The sequence below is a fragment of the Cyrtonyx montezumae genome, unplaced genomic scaffold (genome assembly GCF_038088225.1).
Source record: "Cyrtonyx montezumae isolate F1298 unplaced genomic scaffold, pur_monq_1.0 scaffold_0, whole genome shotgun sequence".
Lineage (NCBI taxonomy): Eukaryota > Metazoa > Chordata > Aves > Galliformes > Odontophoridae > Cyrtonyx > Cyrtonyx montezumae.
This window is the reverse complement of record NW_027071824.1, coordinates 34,968,588-34,996,048: the sequence shown is the minus strand read 5'-3', so window position 1 is coordinate 34,996,048 and position 27,461 is coordinate 34,968,588. Positions and strand designations below refer to the sequence as shown.

At 38.6% G+C, this 27,461-nt stretch overlaps 1 protein-coding gene across 1 annotated transcript in view; it reads left to right on the top strand.

Moving 5' to 3' along the window:
• The first annotated feature begins 9,536 nt into the window (after nucleotides 1-9,536).
• Nucleotides 9,537-27,461, top strand: part of SYNE1 (spectrin repeat containing nuclear envelope protein 1) — a 276,072-nt gene continuing 258,147 nt past the window's right edge. The window contains exons 1-2 of the mRNA XM_065732123.1: nucleotides 9,537-9,702; nucleotides 18,487-18,751. Of these exons, the coding sequence (XP_065588195.1) occupies nucleotides 18,688-18,751 (64 nt within the window). The 5' untranslated portion in view covers nucleotides 9,537-9,702; nucleotides 18,487-18,687. The remainder of the gene's footprint in view (nucleotides 9,703-18,486; nucleotides 18,752-27,461) is intronic.

Below are 27,461 nucleotides of genomic sequence, written 5' to 3'. Positions count from 1 at the left end.
TGATGAAAAATATTCCTGCCCCCAACAAACTATCCCTTTTAAGGGTTGCTCATGATGTGACAAAGAAATAATTCTGTTGTCCAAATTAACTATCCTTAATAACTCCAATTTTCAATTACATCGAACCATGGTTTTCTTCAGTTTTCCTGCTACAGAACACAGTCTCCAGTAAGTTAAATAGCCTACTTCCAAGTGCTGTCTATCTACACCTTTCAGTATGATGCACTTGCAATTAATGCAAAGAAATGCAGCTGCAGTAGTGTCACTATATCAGGAAAGAGTTTGGTTTCCAGGAGTGCATTAGATATAAATGATCTTAGATTTTTCAAGAACAAAATCCTGGCTAGAAAATGTAAGATAATTTCAGACATTCAATTTTTTAGAAAATGTGAAACCCTAAGGACAAAACATGAAAAGAAGGTGCTACATTACTCATAACACCATGAGCACAGGTTTTAAAGACTATAAAGTCCACGCATAATGCCCTGTATGCCAACTTAGCTTGTGTGGTTTCATTATTTTTTAATTATTCTTAGCACAATTTCTCCAAGGAGACCCATACAGATCGCAGCTCTGTTGTACATAAAAACCGCACAACTAAATTAAAGCAAGTCTATGTGATTTGCATTTCCTCTTTATTGTGCAAATTATTGCTTCCTGAACTATTCAGGAAAACAATATATTGAAAAGGAAATACCTACGTTTCTGCATACCAAAGAGCATTTTTCTGGTTGGTTGGTTGGCAAGTCTGCCATCCTAGCCTTGTATGTCAAGCTGCAGTTCATTAGATCATGCCTGTTACCAGCTACTGCAAAAACGAGATACTGGCAGCAAGCTGTCTGTCCCACCTCTGCTGAGCAGAGAAGCAGCCAAAAGTTTTTAGAAGGATATATACAAGTCTGTCTAATGTAATTTCCCTCAGTGTACCCAAGAGTTCTAGGGAATTTCTCTCCTCAACTACAGACATTTACGTTGATGGAAGACCACAGTATCCATCCTTTCCAACTATCTCTTCCTTCTTATTGCAGCAGTTCTAGGTATCCTAACACTCTTCTGAGCGCCCCATAATATGCAAGATCCTTTATAAGAGTCATCACTGGTGATTTAAAGGAGAACATTGTAAGTATATGAACCATCAGTGGGCTGTGTGGGCTTCTCTTGTAGTTATACATCTTAATTCTTTGGAGTTTGGAGAGACACGATTAGGAGACATTTTTGTCAAGACAAAGATTTTTTCAAAAGCATATTCACAATTCCAGCACATCATTTAACTAGTCAGAAGTCTCTAACCCAAAGCATCAAGTTAGCTAGAAAAACTCCAACAGGGACTTTTTGACCTAGTGGAGGAGCACGCTCACTGAATAATTATTGTGATGCATTGTAACCACATTGTGTGTTGTAGCATAATATTTTCCTGAAATAAACATAGCAGCGCAAAACAGCTGCAATCTTGAAACTGCCTAATTTACCCTGACTTGGAGTTGAACACAGGAGACATCCAGAGGAAGAAAAAAACATTCAAGCATTGTAGGGACTGGTGAGTCATAGTTTGCAAGATTGTATATGCACGTGAAATGCAGCCACCTTCAGGATAAGATATAACAGTGTAAAACAGTGGATAAAGGCAGTTAAAGACAAGAGATGAATAACATATAATTTCAGAAATTAAAGTAAAAATTTGTAGACACAAATTTTTCTTTCAGTACTTCTTGGCCTCTCTATGGGACAATTAAAAATCTTAAAATTACATTCTTAGATTTGATCATCTGTACATGTGAGGTATGGGTGCTATTATTTTTCATTACTTCTCTATTCCTCTGTCCTTTACTTTGATAAAACTTTTATTTTAAATAAGCATTATTTTTAAAAAGTTTTAATAATATTTTTTATCAGCATCATCTTTAGAAGTCTGTATATCCTGAAGCTTCTCATAGAAAATATAAAAATTATTGTGTATTTTTTTCTGACAAGACAAAGAGTTTCATGAAGATGAATGAAAATCATCATTAAGAAAAGCATGGATTTATCATAGAAGAATCTTCATGTTGTTCAGAAGAACCTCTGGTACTACCTGTCAACATCAAAAGGTCAAAGATAGTATCTGATAAAATTCATTGCACAGCAATGGCATCTTCTTTCCTAATGAATCATAAAGTCCCTCCTGACCTCATTCAAAATGAGGTCAGGAGGGACTTTAGATGAATTCTTTCTCTCTCATACCATTTACAGTGGCTCATTTGGCATTTAAAATATGTAATATATTTCAAATATATAAATTTATTTTTGTAGTTCATTCATACAATTTGTAACAAGATCAATATAGAAGTCAGAAAATAAAGATTTGGAGCCTCAAGCATATTGACAGCCTATCATGGCAACACCATGGAACCAGAGTTTCTTCCAGGCAGATGCTGGATAATCAGGAAGATAAGTTTCACATTCTAGATCTGCATGCTGCTGATTTGGGAAATACAGTTTTTTAAGATCACAGAAAACGGAACACAAATTGTAAGAATATCCTTAAGGAGGGTGACTTATTTATAATTTCAAACATACTGCATAAAGATTGATTGAGTAATAAGCAATGAATGGAATGTGAGAAGACAAGGAGGGGCTGGAGATTCGAGAACACGTGAATAATTTTCCTTTCACTTAGCAGCTATGTTTTTAAAATACCCTAAATCATGTAGCAAGTCTCAATTGAATCTTTTCTACGTCTACCTGGGCTAGTTAGGTACTTTTCTATACTCACTCCTCCTTCTACATGAGGTAGAGTGAAAGGAGCAATAGTCACATTTCCTCTTTCTCCCCAGAAATTGTAAAATGGAGGAATAGAGAAGAAAGATAAGTCAAAGGCTGATCTACCAGTGTCCCTGAGCAACCTGTTTCCTCAGTTTCTCTGCTGCTTTTACAACAACTGTCATGGTAAGTGGGTCAAATAAATAGCATAGAAGCTGCTTTTGTAAAGTCCTGACACCTGGGTTTATTGTGTTTCTCAAGCTGACCTAAGCAGTGACACTAGTGTGTAGTACAAAGGACTAAAAAGGGAACAGGTAAGCAATGCTGTCAGAGGAATATGTCCAAAATATGACACCGAAGTAGGTAATGGGCTGTAAGCACGAGAGGGAGAAAGGAGGACAAAACAGAAATGAAATTTCAGAAAGTGAATTATGTAAAAGGCTAGGGAAAAAAAAATGGCATAAAGGGCACATTTGTAGAAGACTGAGAAAAGGGAAGAACAAGAGGGACTGGATAAGAAGTATTTCACCGTCAACCTCAGTAGTTCAGTAACCTTAAGTGAGTCTTTAAAAATTGTTCTTTTGTTAAGAGTTATAATTGAATAAATTATTTGTGCTTTCCATCTTTATGTACACTTCCATGTTCCATGTTTTTTAAACTGTTCTCTGAACCATAAGAATTGGAAATTAGGAGTATCAAGGAGAATATAGGTCTCCTTGATACTGCAGATAAGAAACAAATGTAACAAACTAATAAAGATCAAAAAAACAACTTTTCTTTAAAAAACTAACATTTTCCTAAGGACTAAGTATTGATTTCATTATTCTTCTCATGTTTTGGAACTGTTACATTGATTCCTGTTAGGTGCCGTAGCTACCTCAGGCAGCACCCTGAACTTCTGCCCCTTATTAAATCCCCTATTCTCAACCCATTTCCTTTCAAATGTCCTTTCAAATTAGACATTATAGGACATAAGCACACATTCCAACTACTCTAACATGCCTTTCAACTCTTTTGTCCTAGCAGATTACTTCAATCTCCAAATCAGCATTTTACTGTGACAGCTGATTTGGTCTGTGATTTCAGTATTTTTTTCTGATTTTTTATTATTTTTACAAGGAAGAATGGATTTTTTATAGTAGTAGTGTATTCCAGACCCTTACCGCATGCAGTATCAAACAAGTAACTCAATAATTCTGCAAATAAATCCAGAAGAGTTAGTTTTTCTGTGTAATTCATCCACCTTTTTATAACCTTTTCTGATTGGATATTTGTCCACGTTTCAGATTTGTTTCAAGTTCATTTGAAGAAATTCTGTCTAGTGCTGTTCAGAGGCACACCTGACAAAGATATCTTGTCTATACTTGAATGTAAGGAAATTCCAAATAACTTCAGCTTTGCTAGCAGAGTTTCTTTGTTCCTTCAGCATCTTTTAGTCTGGCACTAAGGAACTTTGTGATACAGTCCATACGGTGGCACTATCTGATCATGTTTACCTTGTGCTATCAGTTCAAGTTAAACAAGTTACTTCTAAAATACCTGATCTGAATTTTTTAGCATATATATGATCAAAGTACATAATTACCTGAAGGGAGGATGCAATGAAGGTGGAGCCAGGCTTTTTACAATTTTGCCCAGTGCCAAGTCAAGAGGCAGTGGGTACAGACAGGAGAACAGGAGGTTCTGTCAGGACATCAGGAAGCATTTCTGTGCTGTGCAGGTAATGGCACACTGGAACAGGTTGCCCAGAGTGGGTGTGGAGTCTCCTCCTTGGGTTTGGGAGACCAATTGGTTGCTGTGTGTGTGTGTGTAAGCAGAGGTCAGACAAAATGGACCCAGAAGTCCCTTCCAGCCTAAACTACTCTTTGATTCTGTGATATATGTGTGATATATGTGTGTATATATACATATCTATTTATTCCAAAGCATTGAAATAATGTTATGTGTACAACACATCACACAGAAACCTGGAGGCAGTTATAGGGACCCCAACAACCCAATGAAACCTTGCTTCCATGGGCTAACAGGGGAGCCAATGGGAGGCTTTCCCTAGGATCATCTTGCAGACAGAGGGAGCGTACTTTCTTTAGGTTTATGAAACCCAAGACATTCAAGGGTGCTTAGAATAGGAAGTAAGGGTGGGAAAGTCAGAAATCATGGTCAGCACATCTTCTGGCCATCCTCTGAACCTGATCCACACAGTCTATCCTGGCTTCTAGTTGAACTTTTCTTCTATCTGTTTTCCTGAATGAGAAGCTCTCTATCCTGTGTGCATGGGTATGTAAGGAGGTCTCCATGCCAGCAGCTGGAGTGAGACTGGGTGTCACCAAGGAACATGCATCTCTGCAGCAAGCACTTGCAGAGACAAGAATGTGCATAGAGTATATGGATGTGAACGCCAATGTGCGTAACCATTAACAAACATTGAACTCAATCAGCTGTCCATTAAAAGAGGCTGAGGAACCAAATGCTGAGGCCTGGGTTGGACATTGGAGAGACCAAGGATCTGAGAGTTGGCTACATGAAGGAGTCCCAGCCAACAACTGAGGGGGGCATGAGATCTGGGGATCATCTGCTGGTAAGGTCATAGGACTGGAATGGTTGCAGGAGTGACCCTTTGGTCTAGAGGCACCAGGCCCAGTCTTTTATGGGGGACAATACCATGTGTACAAGTGTGTACATGCATTGGGGTGCATATATGTGTTGGGGTGTGTGAATGTGTCAAGATGTATAAGAGCATCTGTACCAGCAGAAGTAGGGTCTGGCCTGGGGAACTCATACTTACAGGGAGCTATGCCAGATTTGACGCTATGCAGATACTGGATTTGGCAGCTTCTAACTGAATATAAATCACTTTTAGATTTTCAGTGCTTATGATCTTTAGAAAAGAGCCTTTTAGCTTTGTTTTAAATAGAAGGGGTGTTTACATTTCTTATTCTGTTTTTGTATTTTGTGTTTTTAGAAATGTTTTTCAATTTAGAGTAACGTGTGAAGCATGAATGAGGAAAAAATGGCACAACAATACATTTCAAACAGATATGAGTCTATTGACAATACTGAGGTGACTGACATTAAAGACAAATGTTATTTGGTTTAGCTCAGCTCTTGCCATATGATAGACAGAGCTCATTCTGTTTTAAGCCCTAATTAGGCATGTCTAAGCTGTTAGAAATTTGATAACTTCACTTGTGAGAACTTTACCATATTCTGGTATATACTAGTTTTTATATTTTTTCTGAATGTCTATGCCCAGTTCATTTTTGTGCAATCTTATCCTGTCACTTTCATGCCTTCCAGAACAATACAAGTAAAGTTAGATTGTCTGTTGCAACACTACCTGTAATTTGGTACAGCCTATATTTGAGGGGACTGGCTTCCAGTCATATCTTTGATTTACTCTCATGGTTTGCTCACTGAAGTTTTGTCATATTTAAATACAAAATAGACATTTTACAAGAACCTTTACATAGCAAAAATCATGTTTTTTATTTTATTTTTATTTTATTTTCTGATTATACTTTACAGAGTACATGAAAATGGTGTGCAGAAATGCACACATCTCTCAAGAGGTGTGTGGCAATTTTTTTAACATTGCACATCGATAATGTATGGCAGTTTAAAGCAGGAAGGAAGTGGCAACTACTGCTTGCTGCAAAACCTGCAAAGGGGTAGGCTCTATTCCTCAAACCAGTCTTAACTTTCATAGAATCGCAGCAATAGACTCAGAAGAGATCAAAGCACTGAAAGAGATACCATATTATGCACTTCAACAACATACATATATACATAAATACATATATATAAAAAAGTAATGCTTTCTAGTCTAGTCAGTATTTTAATACATTATTGCAGATTTCACTTTCTCCTCATGTTATGTAGTGCAATGCTTTATTTTCCCCTAACCTTTCTGTTCTGATTATGACAACCACACCTGGTGCATGATGAGCACACTGCTTCTTGTCTTCTCCACTGTAGACACTGAGAAGAGCTAATTCCCTTCCTTTTATAGTGCTCCTTTATTGTTTTGAATACTTTTCCACATCCCTTTTATTTCCGTTCTCTAAATTAAATAGCTTTTTCAGACTTTTTTGGAGGAGGGTTGTGCTTTCTGGATCTTCCTATAGTCATTCTCACTGTTTTCCTCTGGATCTCCCCTATTGGTTTAAGTGTTTCTTGGAGTCTGGTGACCAGAATTAAACCAAGCATAGAGTGATACAATGGTGAAGCATACCAAAATGACCTCCTCTGAGGGCAGTACTCCCCTCCTGAGGGAAGGTGCCCTGAATTCTTCAGTGACAATGATCTTACATCTCAACTAAAAGCCGTAGCACTCAGTGATGCTGCAATATTTATTACACAGAACTGGGACACTCCCATGTCAGTATTTGTGATATTGGCTGTATTTCACCACGGTTTGCAACACTTTATCACAGTACTCAGGAGATGGGCTTGTCAGAGGATGTAAAGTATCCTTCAACACGCAGCTGAACTTGTCCATCAGGGCAGCTCATCTGGCCACTATCCACTAGCTGAGGTCTTTCCACTTGAGGGCTATTGAAAGTGTGCCACGTGCTGAGTAATCTGCTTTGCAAATGGTAGTGCATCCATGTCACTATATGTTCTTTTATTTTTTTTCTTTCTCTGTGGTGGAAGTAATATTTGCTTCTCATCCTAACCAACTACATATAGTAAAGAATCTTTATTCAATATGATTGTTTAATATTAACCACATTTAACATCATAGTAGAATCAAGTATATGTTTAGAATAAGGATACTGTTAATACAAAATTACTAAAATTATCCAGATATGTTTCTAAAAAATTCCATATTAGCAAAAACAGTCTTTTCTTCCAGAAGAAGAAACACTCTGATGCAAAAGTTTTTGTATGAAATTTTCTAACAGTTTAAAGAGAAGTAAGATAGTAATACATTCTCCCTAGGATTCTTCAGGAAAAAAAAAAAAAACAAAATCTGGTAAATGCACTGAAGATTGCAATGAGACCATCACCCTTGATTGAAATATATTTTTTGCACAAGGTGTGTTCCAGCTCTGTCAATAGCTGGAGTTGATACTTCGTATGAGAACAAGCAGGAAAAATTGGAGTGACATTATATTCTCACATAATAAGCAAAGAGGAGGAGACTGAAATCAGCCACATCTTTTTAGCATGTTAAAATCAGAGTAACTCTACAGCTACCAGTAAGGTTTTTGTGGGTTTCTTGGTATAACTGATAGAAAAAAAAAAGAAAACAAAACATACCTCAGTAATTGTAGCCGAAGATTTAAGAGACAATGCAGCACATAGTGCTTCAGTTTTGAGAATGAAGAAAGCCTACACTTGCAAGTACTCCTGTGGTTAAATTGCTTCAAATGACTATAAAAAAACTAAGCTTCAGTCATGAAAAATATGTTCTCTCTCATGTCAGTACTGATTCCCTTAATCTAAGAAGCTAAAACAAAATGACATTTTCTGAAAGAGACACCAAAATGAGGAATTTACTCAGCGGAGAGGTGTGAGCAGAAAGGGGAAACTCAGGCATGTCAGCATCTACTTCCTTTGCTTCAATGCTGCAATTGACATGAGGAAAAATGAAAATGGAAAATCAACATAGATATGAAAAATTATTTTAAGGCAAACAATCAAAAAACCATCACCACCACCACCAATTAAAAAAAAAAATAAAAACAAACAACTCGAGAGTAATTTCAGGGCCAATATGCCTGGATACACTCATTGTCAGGAAGAGAGGATTTTTGTGGATGACTGGAGTTGACCTAGATACATACATCCCTGATTCACAAGAGTCCTTGCTGTAGCTCCTGCTACATCTAATAGCAACTTGACTCCGAGTGTGTGATCTGTGACTGTGTTTTGTGTTGGGATAGGTGCCACAAGTGTAAATGTTCATATCACATGGGTAGCACCAATCTTAACGTGACTGGCACTGAAGGAGGGGATGATGCTGAGTAATCTCTGCTGCCTCACTCAGATTTCTTCCATCCACTCCGTAAACACTCTGCATGCCAATGTTGCAGAACCACTGCAGCACTGCCAGAAAAGATGAAAGTGAAGAGGTACATAGGCATCTTTCCTCCCAACTTCTCCTTTCTGGCTTTAGATGACCATTTTGCTCTTCAAATGATAGAAAGCAAAGATGATTAGTTAGGAAGAATAATAATCCCCCATCAATTGTACTGTGCCAACCTGAACATTAAAGATGAAAGGGACACAATGCATAACCAAAGCCTCGGGTTTATGCAGTGTCCTTTGAACAAGTAGAGAGGTTTTGTTCTGATGGCGTAAGCACTGTTGCACGGCTAGCGTGGTTTGAGCTCGGCAGCGGCAGCGTTGCTATCCCTCTGAGTATTTCTGTCCTGCCGCTGTTATGTAAGTGCCGGTGTCCCACTTTGCCTGCACAGCTCCTGCCTCACGCACGATGCGCCGGAGCCCACACAGGCGGTGATGCTCTCCGGAGCTCGAGGTAATGTAGCAATAACCACAGAAACATAAGCAGCGATCGCGATGAGCAGCCATAGCTCGCTGCAGCCATTCTCGGAAGTCTTTACGGCTCACTGCTAAGCGCGCACTTGCGGTTGTTTGGCGGGGGCTGGAGGCCGGTGACCACCCCCCTACCAGGCACAGGGCCCGAAGCGACCGCCGGCGGGGCCGTGCTGCGGGCGGGGCGGGGCGGGGCCCCCCGCGATGCGCGCAAGAACTGCGAGTTCCGAGGACTGCGGGGGGGCGGTCCTCAGTCCGGGGGAGGAGGAGGAGGAGAAGTGACAGCACGAAACGCCGCAAGGGCACGGCACTCCCGCACAAGCACGCAACCTCGCATCCCCGCGGCCCCGCGGCCGCCTCCCCGCCAGCCGCGCACCTGCTCCCGCGTCGCGCTGGTAACCGGGGAGCCGCGGGGCGGCGCGGAGCGGAGCGGAGCAGCGCGGAGCAGCACGGCGGGCGGAGGTAGGGCGCGGTGCGGGGCTGGGGCCCGGGGCTCGGGGCTCGGATCCCCCTTCCCCCACCGGGGCAGCGGGCGTCGGTCTGGGGCCGCCGCCTTCTTGCGGTGCTGAGCGGTCGGGAGAGCGGGGTCCCCGCAGCACTGAAGTGGTTTGGGGTCGATCCGGAACTCCCTTTTGGGACTGTGCCCTTTTCGAAGAAGAAAATACCGGAGGAGGGGAGAGGTTTGCCTCCTGCAGTACACATGAGTGTGTTACGGAGAGAGCTGGGGTTGTGCTCACGCACTGCAGGCCAAAATAGAGTTAATGAAGGAAGATGTGGCTCTTGACAGGCTCATGAGAAGCCGCGTTTAGGCTGGGTTGCACGCAATGATGGTGCAGAAAGGACAAGTGCATTGCAACAGAGTCCATATGCTCCCCAGTATGTGTGGCATCTCCCCGGAGGTAAAACCTGTCGAAATATCTGACACGGCTGTGCCTGGGGCTTTGACAATATTTTCAACCATATTCCTACTGGGAAAATGTGCTTCTAAGGGCCATCACTAGTTTGCTGTTATTAACTAGATTCCACAAATTCATGAGGAATTGCCTAAGTAAATTATCTACCTGATGCTGAGGGAACCTCCAGTGCTCATCACTGAGTGGAATTTATATTTATGTAGTTTTAGAGGAATAATAGTACGTGCTGCTTCTGGCTGCTTGCCAGTTCTTCTCAAGTGTGGAGCCTGTTGAAATACTCTTAACAGGCACACACTTTCCTGTTGTAGTACTACTGATGGACTGCCGGCTTTCTCTGAGCTCTGAGAAGTATTTTCATAATTTTTTGTGTGCACTTTTAACACTTCCACAAGTTTTAGATGCCAGCAAGCTATACTAAATTATTGCCAACAGACAGGTGAAATCAGGGTTCTATGAGTAACATTTGATCGACAATTAGAAATGCTTTCATTTGTTTGTTTGTTGTACTAAGGTTCTTGTGGTGAATTACAGGGCAAAAATGGTATACAAGATACAGTATTAACATTTCTGTGAGGCCTGGAGTCCAACTCTGTGATCCTTGTGGGTCCCTTCCAACTTGGCATATTCAATGATTTGTGAAGCAAGTCACTTTTTTTTTTTTTTTTTCCCTGGTCTGAGCTCATATCCGTATGGGACGCATGTAACATTGAAAACACAGGAGTTTCCACTGAGAAGAGGAGCTATCCAGAAGGAGCATGGTGCTGTATCTTGTACTGAGCCAACTAGAATGTATACAAACCTTTTAGATGTAAAAAGAGAAGCAATTATCTCTTCACTTCCCCCATTTTCTTTTAATTACTATTCCTTCTATTCCTTACAGTTCAGTTTTTTTATTCGATCTTTTTTTTTTTAATAATATATATATATATAATTATGAGTTCAGAATGGGTCAAGGCTCTCAGGGAGGGAGGAGCAGCACACTAGTAGTATTTAAGAGCTTTGTGAAGATCCTAGGAGCACCAGGCCCTGGGAAGGATGTGGCTGGGTGAGGTGCTGAAATGGACATGGGCCCTGGAGAAGTCCTAGGATCTGCATGGGTCTTCAGGGCTTCTGTAGGTCCAGCCCCAAGAAATGTGTGTACATTCATCAGTCAGATAGACCATGCTAATCCACCTGGGTGCCAGTTGTTAATGGAAGTTAGTTGTGGCTGAAGTCGTGGCTGCAGTATTTACAAAAGTACATACATCAACGCAGACAAATATGCACGTACTTCCTTGTTACCATGGCTAGTGTTAGAGTTTTTGTGTGTCCTTAGAGGTCACAATAATAGCAGCAGCAGGTTACCTCTGAAAGAGCTGAACTTTCACCTTTGTTATGCTCAAAGGAAGAGATTTAATGAGGTAAACACTTCCTTTTTTTTTCCTGCTTTTCCATTCATATGACAACTGTGTCCGTCCCTTGTACACATATTCTACTCCAGATAAACGTTCTTGTTTAGGAGATGAACAGAAATACTAAGGAATCAATACTTGCTTATCTTAAACTCAGTTTGGCCCACCCTTTCCTGAGGTCCTTCAGTGTTTTCTATTTTGGTGTTTTTGTTATTTTTTACAGAACCTTTGTCTGTAGGTCTTACTATGCCACAGAAATCTTAGGTGCCATAGCACTACTAAATAGAAATATCAGAGGCACATTCCTAGTATTAAATGACTTATGAATTATATCCTAATATCACTCTGCCTTATTTGCTTATGTATTGTGACCTCTGATCTTAATCTTAGCATGGCTTTGTCTGCACACATAGTAAGCTCTTTGAGGCAAAGATTATATCCCATGTTTGTAGAAGGTAACAAGCTACTGATCCTCATTCTCCTGCTGCTACCAACATCTACACAAACTGTAATATATTCCTTCAGAATTTCAACAGCAGAATTACCAAACTGTAGTATATACTGTATTTAACTTTTTGTATTGGAAAGACAGTGAGTGACCTTTCTTCAAATCTAGCAATATATATTCTGCAGATTTTTTCTCAAGAAAAATGTTTGCCTTCTATTTTCTACTGCAGCACTTTGCATTTTCAGTTCAAATGGAAAGACAGCTTTAAAGACAGGCAGAGTTTCATAATACTGCTGGAATTTTTTTCATTTTCCCCAATAAACATAATCGAAAGTGAAAATAAAAAGCTCAGTTGCAGAAATGTAGTCATGTACACAGCAGTGTGCATGATGGGGGTCCTACAGATCATTTTTAAACCACAGTCTAATTATAGGTAAAGAACAGAAAAGTTGTGCATGACATATGCCACAGATTTATATATCAGATTTGCAAAATATCTTTACTTTTCCATATTAGTTGCTGTTGCAGACTTTCTGCAAAATAAAAAGTATGTTCTGTGCCAAACAAAGATAATGCTAGAGGAACTGGAATAATCTGGAGTTCCAGAAGGTGTCCAAATGTTGTGGGTTTTTTATTCCTAGAAAAGCTATTTTCAATGTATGTTACAAACCTCTAAGTAACTACTGCATATCAAGTCAGTTTGGGGTTGGATGGTCAGTGAGAACATCTTGCTTCACTGTTCCTATTTCAGTGTGCTCTTTGTTGAAGGTTGTAGTCTGTTCTTTCCACACTTTTTCAAAAGCAATCCGTGCAGTAGAGAAAGGAAGTACTAAGTGACAGTGTTGGGATTTGGGGAACATCCTATCAAAAACACATTTCAGAGCCAAAATTACATTTTTCCATGATCTTATGCAGTGCATAGTTACATCCCATTGGACTTGGGAAGGTTCCAATATAATGACATGATACTCTACTACGCTGAAATGAACCATCACCGATAACAATTACCATAGTGACTCTTCTGTAAGACTGGATTTTGAAAGAACAGTGACAAGTTACCATTCTTTATTTATTATCAATATTTTTTAAGGATAGCATAAGAATCATTTAGAACCACTCTAGCCCACTTTTCCATCCTAGCTCCTAATCTGAATATATCCAGTAAGCACCATCTCCAACTTGACAGATTTATTCAAATATGTTTACAATTGGGTTCTTAATTCACATTCAGGAATTTTCAATATTCTGGGATGAATTCTATCAAATTCTTCTACTTTCAGCTTTGATTTTATTTCAAATGGCACTGTTCCCAATTCTATTATGCTTCTGTCTCAACTTGATCTTATTTTCTACTTTCTTTTTATTTGCCTGGCCAAGAACCATTTGCTTCCTGTCCATGCTTTCTTAGTCTTACTCAGGTGGACTTTTGTCAAGTCTCCCTTCAGTCTCATAGGCAATGCACTGTGTAAAAGCTCTTCACGTCTCATCCTTTATTCTTGCTTTCTTATTGTAAATAGTGTAAATAAATTAGCCATTTCTGTGATTTGATGTAGAAAAGTGCAGTTGTGATCTTCAGAAAATTTTGGTTCCTACCTTTATATAAATCTTTAATTCTTGATTAGTAGATGCTGACTGTTGTCTCAGAAAATCACATCACTTTCAGTAGCATTTATGATATTGAGAGCATTGTGAAGACCTCTATGTTTCAGAAACTGAACCTATGACTTACAGCACCACAACAGTAAACTGTACTTGGTGGGGGGCTGGAATAAGTTGCCTGGAGGAGCTATGGTAAACACCATTCTTGGAGGTGTTCAGAGCCAAGTTGGATGAGGTTTTGAGCAACCTGGAGTACTGGGAAGTGTCCTGCCCATGGCAGGGAGGTTCTAATTAGGTGAACTTTAGAGTTCTTACAAACCAAACAACTCTGATTCTCTGATTCTATGATCCTTTCCCGGAAATGATTTTTGACTTGATTAGTTCTATACCACAGTTTCTTTCAGCAGAGAAGTCTGCTTCTTCTTTAATATGTAGTGCTGCTCTAGCAATTGGCCTCGTCTCTCTCTTTCCTAAGGTTTTGTTCAATTCTTGTGCTAGAGTTATTTCTTGTATCTGTGTAACACTGATTTCTTGCTGCACGATTTTATTGCATTTGTTATTCTGGTTTTTGTCTTTTCAAATCTACTCTTGATACGATCTAGACTTTTAGACAGGTTCGAATCAGTCGCCTGCCTGGCACTTTCTTTCTCTACCAATATATATATATATTTTCCCTCTCTGTGTTTAACCTTCTTTATCTTACTCATTGCTACTATAATTGGATATTATAGAGGTACAGTCTTCTATTTGAGACCTGGATTTGAAAGTCATTATTTCCAGTGAACATCTCTTTGTATCTGTCCCTCCCCAAGTCTCTTTTGCAGCCTGAATATCTGAATTGCTGGCTCATTTTTCTTCCTTTTCTGGGGGAATCCCAATGGAGATAATCTATACCTTCACAGAGTAGAAATGAATCTCCCTTGTTACTATATGTGGAATCAGACTGGAGTAGTGGAAATCTGCAATTTCTGCTGACAGGAAAGAATCAGATAATTTTTTACACTTATTTATGTCAGCCTTATTGCCACTGATCCACAGCCTATAAGCTGCCTTCTCTTACCAAATATCCCCTTGATTTTCTGGGACCATTGTGCCGGTATGCAGATAATTTAAAAATCAACATTGCCATAGCATATGAAAAAAAAAAAGTTCATGTTTCTTCTTTTCATCTAAACTCATATTATCAAGGTATTCATACAAGAAAATGTGTCAGTGTAATTTTATCCATTAACCACAGATTGATGACAAACCTAATAAAAAATATCTTAAATACTTGCAAAATTGCTCCTTTTCACTCTTCATTCTCTGTATGTTCAGACCTAACAATTAAGCATTAAAAATAAGGAATATCCACTTGTTCCATGCTAACACAGGAAATAGTTCACGTGGTCTCTCAGATCTGTTTCAGGCTAAGATTTATGACATAGGCTATATATTTGTCTTAAAATGTGCATTTTGAGAACACATTCCTTTGAAGAAATATATTTTTGTTTGGAAGACAAATTAAAAAAAATCCTCTTATTACAAAAGGCTTTGTGTAATAGTTGTATTTTCTGTAATGGATATTTTAAGGTTTACAGATTTAAAATACATATTTTTTTCTGTTGGAAATAAAAGATATTTTGATGAAGGCATTAATTATTTGTAGAAGTCAGGAAAATTTTTCCCTCTGTATTTCACTGAACTGCTGACTATGTACGTAGGTTTTCTTGTTCTCTGAAGCTTTAGGTGTTGGCTAAAGACAGGTGAAAAGGGTGCATGAAACTTTGGTTAATTTATTTCTCTGATGTACTCTTAACTGTGACTTTCTGCCCACACAAGTAACTTGTGATTACATGTGAAAATCTTTCTTCTATGTTGTAACTTATTTTCTTCTTTAAATGAATTAATTCCCTCTGCTTGCAAGGGAGTTTTGAATGGGGAATTGTAGTTAGAACCACAAATTCCTATTATACAGCATATAATTTAATATCAGCTAGATAAATTATTAATTACTAGTTTCCCATGTATCATTGCGCAGGGACTCAGCCTACCATGTGAAAAGATTGAACATATATTTTCATTTTAATTTCCCAGACACATTTAGTGTGGTGTTGGATCAGTGTCTTCCATAGCTTCCCTACATTGGCTCGTTTACAACTGATTTACTCCAGCTGATGAGTGGCCATTTAGAAAATAAAAAGCTGATATCCTGCAGCTACTTTTGAGTGGTTTTTGCAGTCCCTTTTGAGCTTTGGTCTGGCAGTCATGTGTCTTCTGTAACTTCTCTGATTTAAGGTTAGCTTAGCTCTGGTAAGCATCTCATACCATCCTTAGTGACAGAGGAAATAGTGAGTTCTTTAGGTTAGATAGGGTTGGAAGGGTCAGAGAAGGAAATGTTAAAATGTGATTTCCTCTGACAGACCTTACATGTTGATGTTGCTCCTTATGGGCAGTTCAGCAGAATCAAAGCTGCACAGCCTAGAGGCTCCTCAACAGCATGCTGGGAACTGTGTGCTGTGGTGGACCTTTGGGTCAGGAGAAAGGGGACAGCTCACAATGCGTGTAACCCTGTCTGTAGCTCCGATACTGATCAACTACTTATTATCTTGAATTTGAGTTGAGTCCAGACTATATACTGTGACTGCTGTTCTCTTTGTCTACACACTCCATTCTTCACTAACGGGGAACTAGGTGCATGTATCTACAGCATGTGCTGCTTTCTCAGAAGCTTGAAAATTATTTGATTACATTTGCTGGACAGTTGAATATGAATTTTGTAGACTAGGTTTATCATCATTGTAGGCCTTTTTGCACTTACAATAGTGTTAAGCTTGTGTAGTAGTTCAGAGCCTTTAAGGTTGAATAACCTGTAGTACAACATTGCCATATGATATAAAAAAGGATGTAAATATGATTTTATTTAATAGCTAAGTATGTGAGTCTCAGTACCTTCAGATTAGAGTACACAGTCCAATAGTGTTATGGATTGTCAAGACCAATGAGTTGCTATTGCTTGCTCCTTTCTAACATGATGAAATATGATTTGCCGAGCCACTTTCTGCCATCTATCAGCATTCCTGGTTATCTGGAGAGGTCCCACAAGATTGGAGGCTTGCCGATGTGACTCCCACCTACAAGAAAGGCCGTAAGGAAAACCCGGGGAACTACAGGCCTGTCAGCCTGACCTCGGTATCAGGGAAAGTTATGGAACAGATGATCTTGAGGGAAATCACACGACACGTGCATGGCAATAAAGGGATCAGACCCAACCAGCACGGGTTCACCAGGGGCAGGTCGTGCTTGTCCAACCTCATCTCCTTCTATGACTGGGTGACCAGACAGGTAGATGAGGGAAAGGCTGTTGATGTAGTCTACCTGGACTTCAGCAAGGCCTTCGACACGGTCTCCCACAGTATTCTCCTAAGGAAACTGGCAGCCCATGGTGTGGACAGGTTCACTCTTCTCTGGGTGGAGAACTGGCTGGAGGGCCGTGCCCAGAGGGTAGTGGTTAATGGAGTTAAGTCCAGCTGGCGTCCTGTTACGAGTGGTGTCCCCCAAGGGTCAGTTTTGGGGCCCATCTTGTTTAATATCTTTATTGATGACCTAGACGAGGGAATTGAGTGTACCCTCAGTAAGTTTGCAGATGACACAAAGTTGGGAGGATGTGTCAAACTGCCTGAGGGTAGGGAGGCCCTTCAGAGGGATTTGGATAGGCTGAACAGCTGGGCTGAGCTCAATGGGATGAGGTTCAATAAGACCAAGTGCCGGGTCCTGCACTTTGGCCACAATAACCCCATGCAATGCTATAGGCTTGGGGCAGAATGGCTTGAAGAATGTAGAGAGGAAAAGGACCTGGGGGTGTTGGTTGATGCTCGGCTCAACATGAGCCGGCAGTGTGCCCAGGTGGCCAAGAAGGCCAACAGCATCCTGGCCTGTATTAGAAATAGTGTAGCCAACAGGAGCAGGGAGGTGATCATCCCCCTGTACTCAGCTCTGGTACGGCCGCACCTCGAGTACTGTGTTCAGTTTTGGGCCCCTCACTACAAGAAGGACATTGAGGCCCTGGAGCGTGTTCAGAGAAGGGCAACAAAACTGGTGAGGGGTCTGGAGCACAAGTCTTATGAGGAGCGGCTGAGGGAGCTGGGATTGTTTAGTCTGGAGAAGAGGAGGCTCAGAGGAGACCTTATTGCACTCTACCACTTCCTGAAGGGGGGTTGTGGTGAGGAGGGGGTGGGCCTCTTCTCCCTGATAAATAATGACAGGACGAGAGGGAATGGCCACAAGTTGCGCCGGGGAAGATTTAGATTAGACCTGAGGAAGCATTTCTTTTCTGAAAGAGTGGTCAGGCACTGGAATGGCCTGCCTAGGGAGGTGGTTGAGGCACCATCCCTAGCGCTGTTCAAGAAGCGTTTAGATGAGGTGCTAAAGGATTTAATTTAGTAGTTGGGTAGAGATAGTGATAGGAGGATGGTTGGACTAGATGATCTTATAGGTCCTTTCCAACCTTATGAACCTAATTTAACTTATGAACTTAGATGTGACTTGTACAGCTTTTTGGATTTTTGAAGAGATTTCAGTTTTCCTTCTTCATATGTAATATTACTTACATTAAGAAATAGTAAAGTATTACTTCTAATATGTACAGCATTCTCTGTTTCTAAAACATATCCATAAACACCGTTATGCAAACACTGATATCTGGTATATCGCCAATTGTTTTTAATGCAAAAAATTGCTTTTGCCATTTCATTCCATGGGTGATTGCCAAACAAGCTTTCAGCATTAATTATATCTCTGGCTGGAGCATACTGTATGTGTAAGGCATACCACTTGTGTGTTAAAATAGTTATTAAGACTTAGTTTCACAGAACTGGTTAAATTTTTTCCTGAACCTTTATACTCTCACTTTCAGGTGCTGGAGTTGCTTGTGAGGACAGTGCTGCCACTAGACCCTGTGAGTGCTCGTGTGGGCTGAAGATAGCTGTAACTTGCCCAGGTTGGTTGGGCTGAGGCTGAATGCTGGAAGAAGGCACTTGGAGGCTGGCACCTCACCAAGGCCAGTGGCTTGGAGAGAGGCTTCTGTCAGTAGAGGGTGACTTACTGCAAAGAGATCATGGCCTCATCCCGACTTGTGGCAAGATCTAGGGACATTGCCAATGTCATGCAACGGCTTCAAGGTAAGAGATGGACTCTGGCGTTTGCTTTCATTTATCCATTTGTAAACTGAGGTTCCTAGTCTTCACTGCAGAACAGAGTCAGGACAGAATTTCTGAAGATTAGTAGTTGTTTTTAACTTACTATATTAACTGAACTGAACATTCTGTCTTTGGTGCTGTTTCTGCTACAAGATTAGATTGTATGTCAATTTTATCACAGAGAAGAGAATAGAAAGCATATCTATCTTCTCTGTTGTGAAGTCTATTGTGCAATCTCTACTAATGAGCTAGTATTTTCTAATAACACTTTCTGTCTCCAAACAAGAACCAGACATCATTGCGTTGTTAAGCATTGAAGAATTTGTAAGATAATGAGCTAATTATTGGTATTGAAGTCAGTGATCTTTAAAATATTTTATTACAGGATGTTATTGCATTATTTGAGTATTCATTATGTTCCTATTTTTATGAAGTTACTGTCTTAATTTTTTTAGGAGCTGTACCTAAATGCTACAGTTAAAATTTTGCATTCGGAACTTAGGTTTTTTGTTAGAGGTATTGATTGGAAACAAACTACTGTCAGTGCTGCATTTAAGCTTATTTTCTATGAAAATTCAAATTGAACAGCTTCAGTGATCTATGGTTACCCTCTTCTTCATCTTCTGTATCTGGAAACTTTGTTCTCCCATAGCATTTCCTTCCGATTATTGTTTTTCTGTTGTGATGGGATTTCTGAACTTGGCTTCCCAGTCACCAGGTACAACTAGCATGCAGGATTCCTGTGTAGTCTCAGTAGAGAAACACGAGGATAGGTTAAGGTACAAATTCTGTCCTATTTATGCTGGGTAAAGCACTTCTCCAAATCTACAATATATACTTCTGCTTCATGACTTTCTTGAGGTTACTTATTTTTCTCTAAATTTTTATTTGTCTGCCTATTTCTTGGGCTGAAATCTTGAACAATTGTTCACAGTGCCTGCAAGTGTAGAATAAAGAAATAGTCCCTGCCTGGAGAATTCGTAGTTTAAATGTTAGGGTTAGACACTCAAAGCAGGTACAAAGGTGTGTGAGAAAAAAAAAAATGAGGCAACTTTGGATCACAGAAGAGACTGGGGGTCTCACTGTGTTGTGTATATATATAACCTTAATAAAGATCGGATTGGGGGGCGGGAGAAGGATTTGAAGAAAGAAATAATTATGGGACTGTCAACCATTTTGAGTAAAATAACAGAGGTACTTTAAGGTTATAAAGACAAAATGTAAAAGAAAAGGACAGGGAACTGAGTAGTGTTCTGGGAAGTTTATCCAGACTGGTACTCTCAAGCAATAATTCAAGAGGAATTCTACAGGAATCATGTGGACTGTTAATTGTCAAGTCGCTTTTTACTACCTTTCTAAACATCTGTAAAGTTATTAGTGATGAAATGGCCAATTTGTCTTTTCTTTTATTTAATCATTTTTCTTTTTTGTGTGTGTATTTTGTTACGTTGAAATCCAATATTAGATTAAGAATAGTTTTTATTATCTTTAGACATCAAGTGAAGGTAAATGACTCTTGAAGATCATTTAGAAGAAAATGTGTGAAACTAAGAACATGTTATTGTATGTTAGTTTGAAGACAAAGTTGTAACTAGATTCTTTGCTCGTTAGATAAAATCGATTCAGCTTGGTATTGCTGAATTTTTGCTGCAGAAGCACTACTTCAGTAAATGTTTCACCTTTGCCAAGGCTGGAGTGCTTGGAGTCTAAGTCTTATTTTTAGTTTGTATTTCTGCATTATGGATGAGCAGACAGTCAGCACTGTGACTACCTTAGCTCTTTTGTGTTCAGATTACCTTTCAGAAACTGTAATCAATTGAAACAGGAGCAAGAATGGATTTAAGGACACAAAGATTTCATGACGTGTTTGCATGATGTCACAGGTTTTGTGTGGTTGGAACAGGATGCTTAGCCTCAGATCACAGTGGACTTGACAGTATTAATGGTGTGACAAGTGCTGTGAGGTGCCTTTATCAGTGCAGAGCCACAGTTCTGATGTATGGTGCCTACGATTGTACCTGGTTGTGAGCTGATTTGGGAAGCATATTTCTTGTGTAATGTTGTTGGAGGGTGCTGTAAGATGTTAGTACTGAAAAGTCACTGGGTTTGAGGGATGTGGAGTTAAAGCAAGTCTTAGTTCCCACTTAACATTGTTGTCTCGATTGTATTCATCTCAACTGAATATGCTATGTGTGAATATAATGCTATCAGTTTTCTGAAAAAATGATGAAAGATAAATATAAAACTAGCTTTTGATTTTATTTTTTTTAATCACATATTATGGTGTAGTAGCAAGTGTAAATTTTCACTCCCCCCTTCCCCCATCCCGCCCCAATATTACTGCCTCAGAAATCCAATTTGAACTAAAAGTTATGAAGATGTGCTGCATGCTAAACGCCAAGTGTGCTGCATGCTAAATGCCAAGTGTGTAGCAACCTGTCATGTATTTGTGCCCATGCAAAGACCAGCTACAGTTTTGTAGTTTCTTACCCAGGAAAATGGAGGGGATGCTCCTTGAAACCAGGGCTCATGTAGTGCAGGAGGGAGGTGGACGCTGAGTAATATTTATATTCTCTAATTTCATCATCCTTGTCACTATAATAGAAGGTATCACATAGAGTTTTCCATTGTAGCTCAGTCTGCAGTTTGAGAAGAGTGAGAGAGAGACATCTCCAGAAGGTGCACTATACCCTGGAACTTGCATTTTGATTAATGAAGATGTGTTTTTGAAGCAGAAATCAATCCAAATGTTTTTTTTATTCTAGGAATTTTATAACATATATGTAATAAGCAACAGTAGTAGTGAACAATGACCTTATCACAGTTGGTTGATAAATGATAAATGGTAACGTACCTAGTTGCCTCTTTGTCATTCTTTTGCTGTTCAAATACATTTAGGGGTGAGTGACATCTTTCCACCTCTGTGTACTGCTTACGCTTTCCTCAGTGCTGGCTCTAATGTGCTGCCCTGTGAGTGTGGTTGCTAAGAGAGTTGACAGAGTCTAGAGAAGACTCCTGAATTTTTGATTGCAGAGTTTACGTATGAAGAATCCCATCCTTGAGATACTAGAGTAAACTGATTACATCCCTTAGAGTCTTTACATAATTTACTCCTTGCTAACACAGCTGAAGGTTTTCTACTGTACTTTTTGCTTCCTACTTTACTTTTTCTTACTACAGAAACACTCACAAAGCCTAAGCAGACCTCATGTACACCATCAGTTGAAATCACATTCCTGGAATTCTTTGGGGTTATTCAAAGATGTAAATGCCTCAGAGAAGTAAAATGGCACAAAGGCATTGCTCCTTTGCCTATGGGGAGTGCCAACTTCTCACAATTAAAGGTAGTCATACATTAAAGATTCTTATAACACTTTTAGTAGCTACAAAATCAAAGCAGGCAGTGCTAGAAAACAAGCTAGTAAAAACTTTGTTATCTCTGGCATCAAGGTAATATATTTTCCTTAAGTACTTCATTTATAGACAAACTGCAGTCATATTTCCCCCTTCAGAAAACTGTGTGTGTATGTATATATATATACACACACACACACACACATATATATAGGATCCTATTCTTCCAGACATTCTCTCATATGTTGGCCTCCTCTTTCTGGCTTGTAAGGTGATAGCAAGTCACTATATCATACTACTGAAGAAGGTATTTCTCCTTCTCACTTTTCTTTCCCTCCATTTATTCTAATTTCTAATTTAGTAGTCTATGCAAGATAGTGATGTTTCTAAGTGGTGTTATGTTTGACTAAGTGGACCACCCAGTAACGAACAGGACACTTTTGTGGGTCACTAAAATTCAGTCTGCACTGTAATCCTAATTTATAAAGCGCCCAAATTAAATTGCTCTGGCATTATACTTTGAGACTGTTACTCATTTGAATATCTTTCAGTAAAGCTAGTTATATGGTATACAATGTATAGCAATTTAAACAATATTGTTATAGATTTTGTACATCTTGCAAATGGCATGAAACCTTAAAAAAAGTAAAAAAAAAAAAATAATAAAAAAACTTCTTAATTTTCTGTTTGGTTCTGGGTTGTATTACTGCTCTTAAAGGACCAAAGCTCATTTGGGCTCAGGGCAGTATTGTGCTTTTGTAAAAAACCCACAGAGAGACTTTATAGTGCTGAAAAAGACACAGCGGGAAAGAAAGCAATTTGGCCATTCATGAAGGCCAGCTGTGTTGGAAAGTAGCCACAGTCACTCTTGCAACCTTCATAACTCTCCTGAGAAACTTAACACAGGTCAAATTAGCTTAAAATTCCATCATTTTATTTTAAATTGAATTGGTAGTTTAATTTTAATGCTGTCCTTATGGTTACAGTATTCACAGAACATTGGATCTGTTTGGGGTTTTCAATCCTTTTATGTACTATTTTCCATCCTTTTGCATCCTAGTATTTTTTTTTTTTACTCTATACTGTTGTAGCAGTAGCCATTAACCATGTGCTAGGTTTTTTTTTCCCTTTTAGCTGATAAGTACTTTGTTAATAAGTACCTTCATCAGCCTTCCTCTCTGGTTGTTTTTCTCTATAAGTAAACAGTGCCAAGAACTGCAGTTTAACATTAAGCTAAGCTGATTTAACAGATACCTGCTACTGAAAGCTAGCATGCTTTGCTGCAGGCATGTTTCCAACTTTCCACCTGTGCTGGTTCTCTTAGATCTGAACCGGGTGAAAGAAACAGATGGTTTCTAGAGGTTGGGTGAGCACCTGGTGGCACCTCCCCTTTGATTTGTCAATTCAAAATGCAACATCAAAATATATTCTTTGTCAGGAATGGAATGTTGTAGCATTTTACCCTTGCATCACAAATACTTTCCTGGTTAAAGTTTCTGTCCATTTGGCTGATATATGTTGGTTTCACACAGTTCCACTGTTGTTATTCCTTTGCAATCCTTCAGACTCTGAATCATCCCACCTTGGTTTCTGCAACTGTCTTGAGATTTAGAAGATTTTTGTGTCACAAAAAATGGCAGTGTAAACTAACTGTTCGTCTCATGCAAGAAAGTCTTGTAACTAAAGCAATTAACTACACACTGGCAGTAGGCTAAAGGAAAGTACTTTTTGACTCTCTTTGCTCTGTAGCCTATATGAGCAGAAGGCCAAGTAAATCTGAATGATGACTTGGGAATCTGAATGGCATTACAGACTGTGTCTAAACTAGGAGTAAGCCAAGCAGGATTTCAAATTTTTGTTTTTTACACCAATTTTATTTTATAACGAAGTAAGATTTATTTGTAAAGGTCAGGACAGCTGAAAAAACTGCAGCTGCAAGTAAAACTGTTAAAGGGTAGACAAGAAAAGAAATCAAATGTTTTCATTTACTAGAACAAAATAATGTGAATTAGGCTACAGCAAGAGATATGCGGGTTAAATATTAGTTAACATTGGGTAAGGAATCTTGCTAAGGCTAGCTATAAAATCACTGTGGCTGGAAGTATTTAATTCTAGTTTATGCATATGCAAGCAAATCATGAGAATCCACATCACATCTCTTCTGACCCATGTTTCTGATAGTAATAATCTAATGTATCTCAGAAACATATGGGCATGAATAACTTGATGATTAACTAGTAGTTTACATGACTAAAAAAGGCAAGGAATTCTAGATGTTTTCTCATAGCAGTAAATATCACAGTGAATAGAGCCATATGATGTATTTTATCCAACTGCAGTTGACTTTCATTTGGTGCTCTCCTCAATAAGAATACAGTGCTGGGGCACTTTGTGCAATGCAGCATTTGTTTTAGTACAGTGTTGTCCTGCTCTTGGATTCTTAGAGTTTTTCCTTTGTAAACAAATTACATGTTAAACATTTAAAAAATTTTTGTCTAAAAGTTAGTATTGCATCTTGATTAACATTTCTGCTGCTTCTCCTCCCAAAATCATGCAGTATGAATCTACACATTCTAACTGATTTTTATTTATTGTTTTTGCTTGCACTTTTAATGATCACAGAGCAATTATTGAAGTAACAGGTAAACAAATCTGTGTTCTTCTTTCCCATTTTGGATGATCAGCCAGGATACAAAACTCTAAAGATCACACAGGTGATAAAAATAAGAAATTTTTTTTGTTACCTTTTCAATAAAAAAACACATTTTTTTCAATTTTCTAATGGGATAAATTACATATTTAGTGCAGAAAAAGGTTGATATATTAGTGTTGCATGTTGAGATGTCTTCTGTGGTTTATTTTCTGGAATAGTAGAGTTCAAAAACTAATTCTTCTCTTCAAACATTGAGGACAGGATTCACTATACAAAATTTGAGGGACAAAATTTGAGGGGCAAAACTAGAGGGAAAATCCTCCTTCATAGATTTGCTCTATAGGCAGTGGTTAAAGATGGTGGTTTTTTTTCAAGGGCAATTCCTCTTTTCTTGAAATACATATCCAAAATACAACAGAAAAGCTGTGTTTTATACAGATCTGTCTTCACCAGCTCTGTTCTTCTCAGTCTTTGGCAAGTTCAGATGTGGGCAACTGTGATATGACTGTTGAAAGCTAGTTGTGATTAAATCCCAATCTGAGGTAACAACTTGTTTTCAGTTGCAGGATTTTTATCTAAGAATTATATCTGCCAAATTCGTTCCTAGTGCGAAAGGGGTGATGTTTCAAGAAGTCTTGAGAGGAACAATTATGTATCAGTTTTGAAGGCTTAGTGATGATAAAGATTTTAAGAAGGAAAACATTACTGTGATGAGTACTTCTGAGAGCACCCTCTCTTCTCTGACAGTCTGCTAGACAGATAGTTATTTTAGTAATAGCATTGGGCTGAGAATATCAGGAAGAGATATCTTCAGAAGTGTTTTAAGTATTATAATGTCAGGCTTTTCCTTTGCTGGTTATAACATTTATCATTTGTCTTCTTTTAACATCTAATTAATGTCCTGTTTACTATAGTAAAGTATACTGCATACTCGAAAAATTTAACTTCATGTTACATTTGTTTTGTAGTATCTTCCTACAATGCATCTTGTAGCTCTTGATGTAATATTAAGTTTAGATATTGTTCTCATGATATATTTGCTATAAACTTCCCTTTTGGAATGCCATCTCTGCAATTTCCTTTTTTAATATGAGAACTACTGCAAATTGCAGAAGGGCAGGTCTCTAAGCAATAAATTAAATAAGCATTTGTAATAATTTTGTAAAGGAGATATTGCTAGGCATGCTTCTATGTTCATATAAAGAATTCTGTAGTGTAAAGAAGTAGCATTTAAATGAGATTTCTCTAATTGTTTTCTGTAATACTGTTATATTGTTTTGTATAAATCAGAAGCTTTACTACCTTTAATTATAAGTATGACGATAATCAGGAAACTTACTTCAAATAGCTAAAACACAAAAATAACACCTAGAAATTTATTCCATAGACTAGTTAGCAGTTTTTATTTTACACTTCAGACTCCATTTGCTTAAAAATATCTTCGTTTCTGTCACAAAACTTCTCCTTGTGAGTCATATCATAGACTTCTAATTTTAGATTTGCACTGAGTTTTAGATGGCAATTGTATGCATCCAAGTGAATAGTCTATTATCATGTCCATGAAAACAGGCAACTTGTTCTGCCTTTCATCTAAAATGGGAGCCTTATGAGGAAAGTGTCAACAACCTATTAAGAATACAGAACTCCATTTAAAAGGAGGAGAAAAAAGCAACTAAAAAAGCAACCAAAAAACCCTTAAACAAAACCTAGCCTTCTGGAAATTTCTGAAAGTAAACTAAGATGCTTGAAATATATTACAAGTGTGCAGCGTTTTATATTTGGTTACTTAATTACACAGCTAGTATTTTTATTCAAATTCTGATTTCCTTTTGTAGGTGTTTATTTTGTTTTTCTCATTTATTGTTAGGCTTTAATTTAGGGTCTATTCATGTACAACTTATTTTTCAGAATGTGTGTGAGTGAAGTAGGATTAATTGTAAAGGCTAACCCTCATCTTGCCTATTGAAATCCTGTTTTATTGTAGGTTCTGCATCATTTTAATTCCATACCAGAACTATCAGTAAGCTGAGTAACTTCTAGGTGAATGTAGGAAAAAGTAATAATGCTGAGTTGCTATACACTGTGTGAGCAGTTATTTCTGGGTTCTGGGCCAGCTATGGCACAGCTTGCCTGGAGACCATGTCACAATTTGCTCTCCAGTAAAGTCCTGGCTCTAATGCTCCCCCTGCTAAGAAGTCTCAGTCATTATCACATAGCATTGTGAAGTATAGGAGTTTCATTATAAATGTTAGTTTGTATATAAATATTTTCTTACCAAGAGGCAATATTTGTGAAACTTCCTTTACTAGAAGTCTACTAGATATAATGTAATTACGTTTCAGTATTTGTTACATACTCCTCAGTGTTTTTAAGAGGATTATGCCTTCATTGATGCACAGTGGTTTAAGCATCTATGAAGTCTATGTAATCTTTTTATTACACTGTGCCACTGCTTGTGACATGAACCTGCAAAACCTGTGAGTCTCCAAGCTAAAGACTGTCATATTCACTTAGATACAGCATACATCTGGAACTTGAATCTAAATGGACATTGCTGTAGAATGAGGGTTACATTTTACGCAGATCACAGAATTTCTCATTAGCTATGCCAGTAGAATTCCTAGGGAAAAACTATCGACTCCATAGAGTAATGGTGAAGGGCTGTACAAATGTGGCACACAGTAC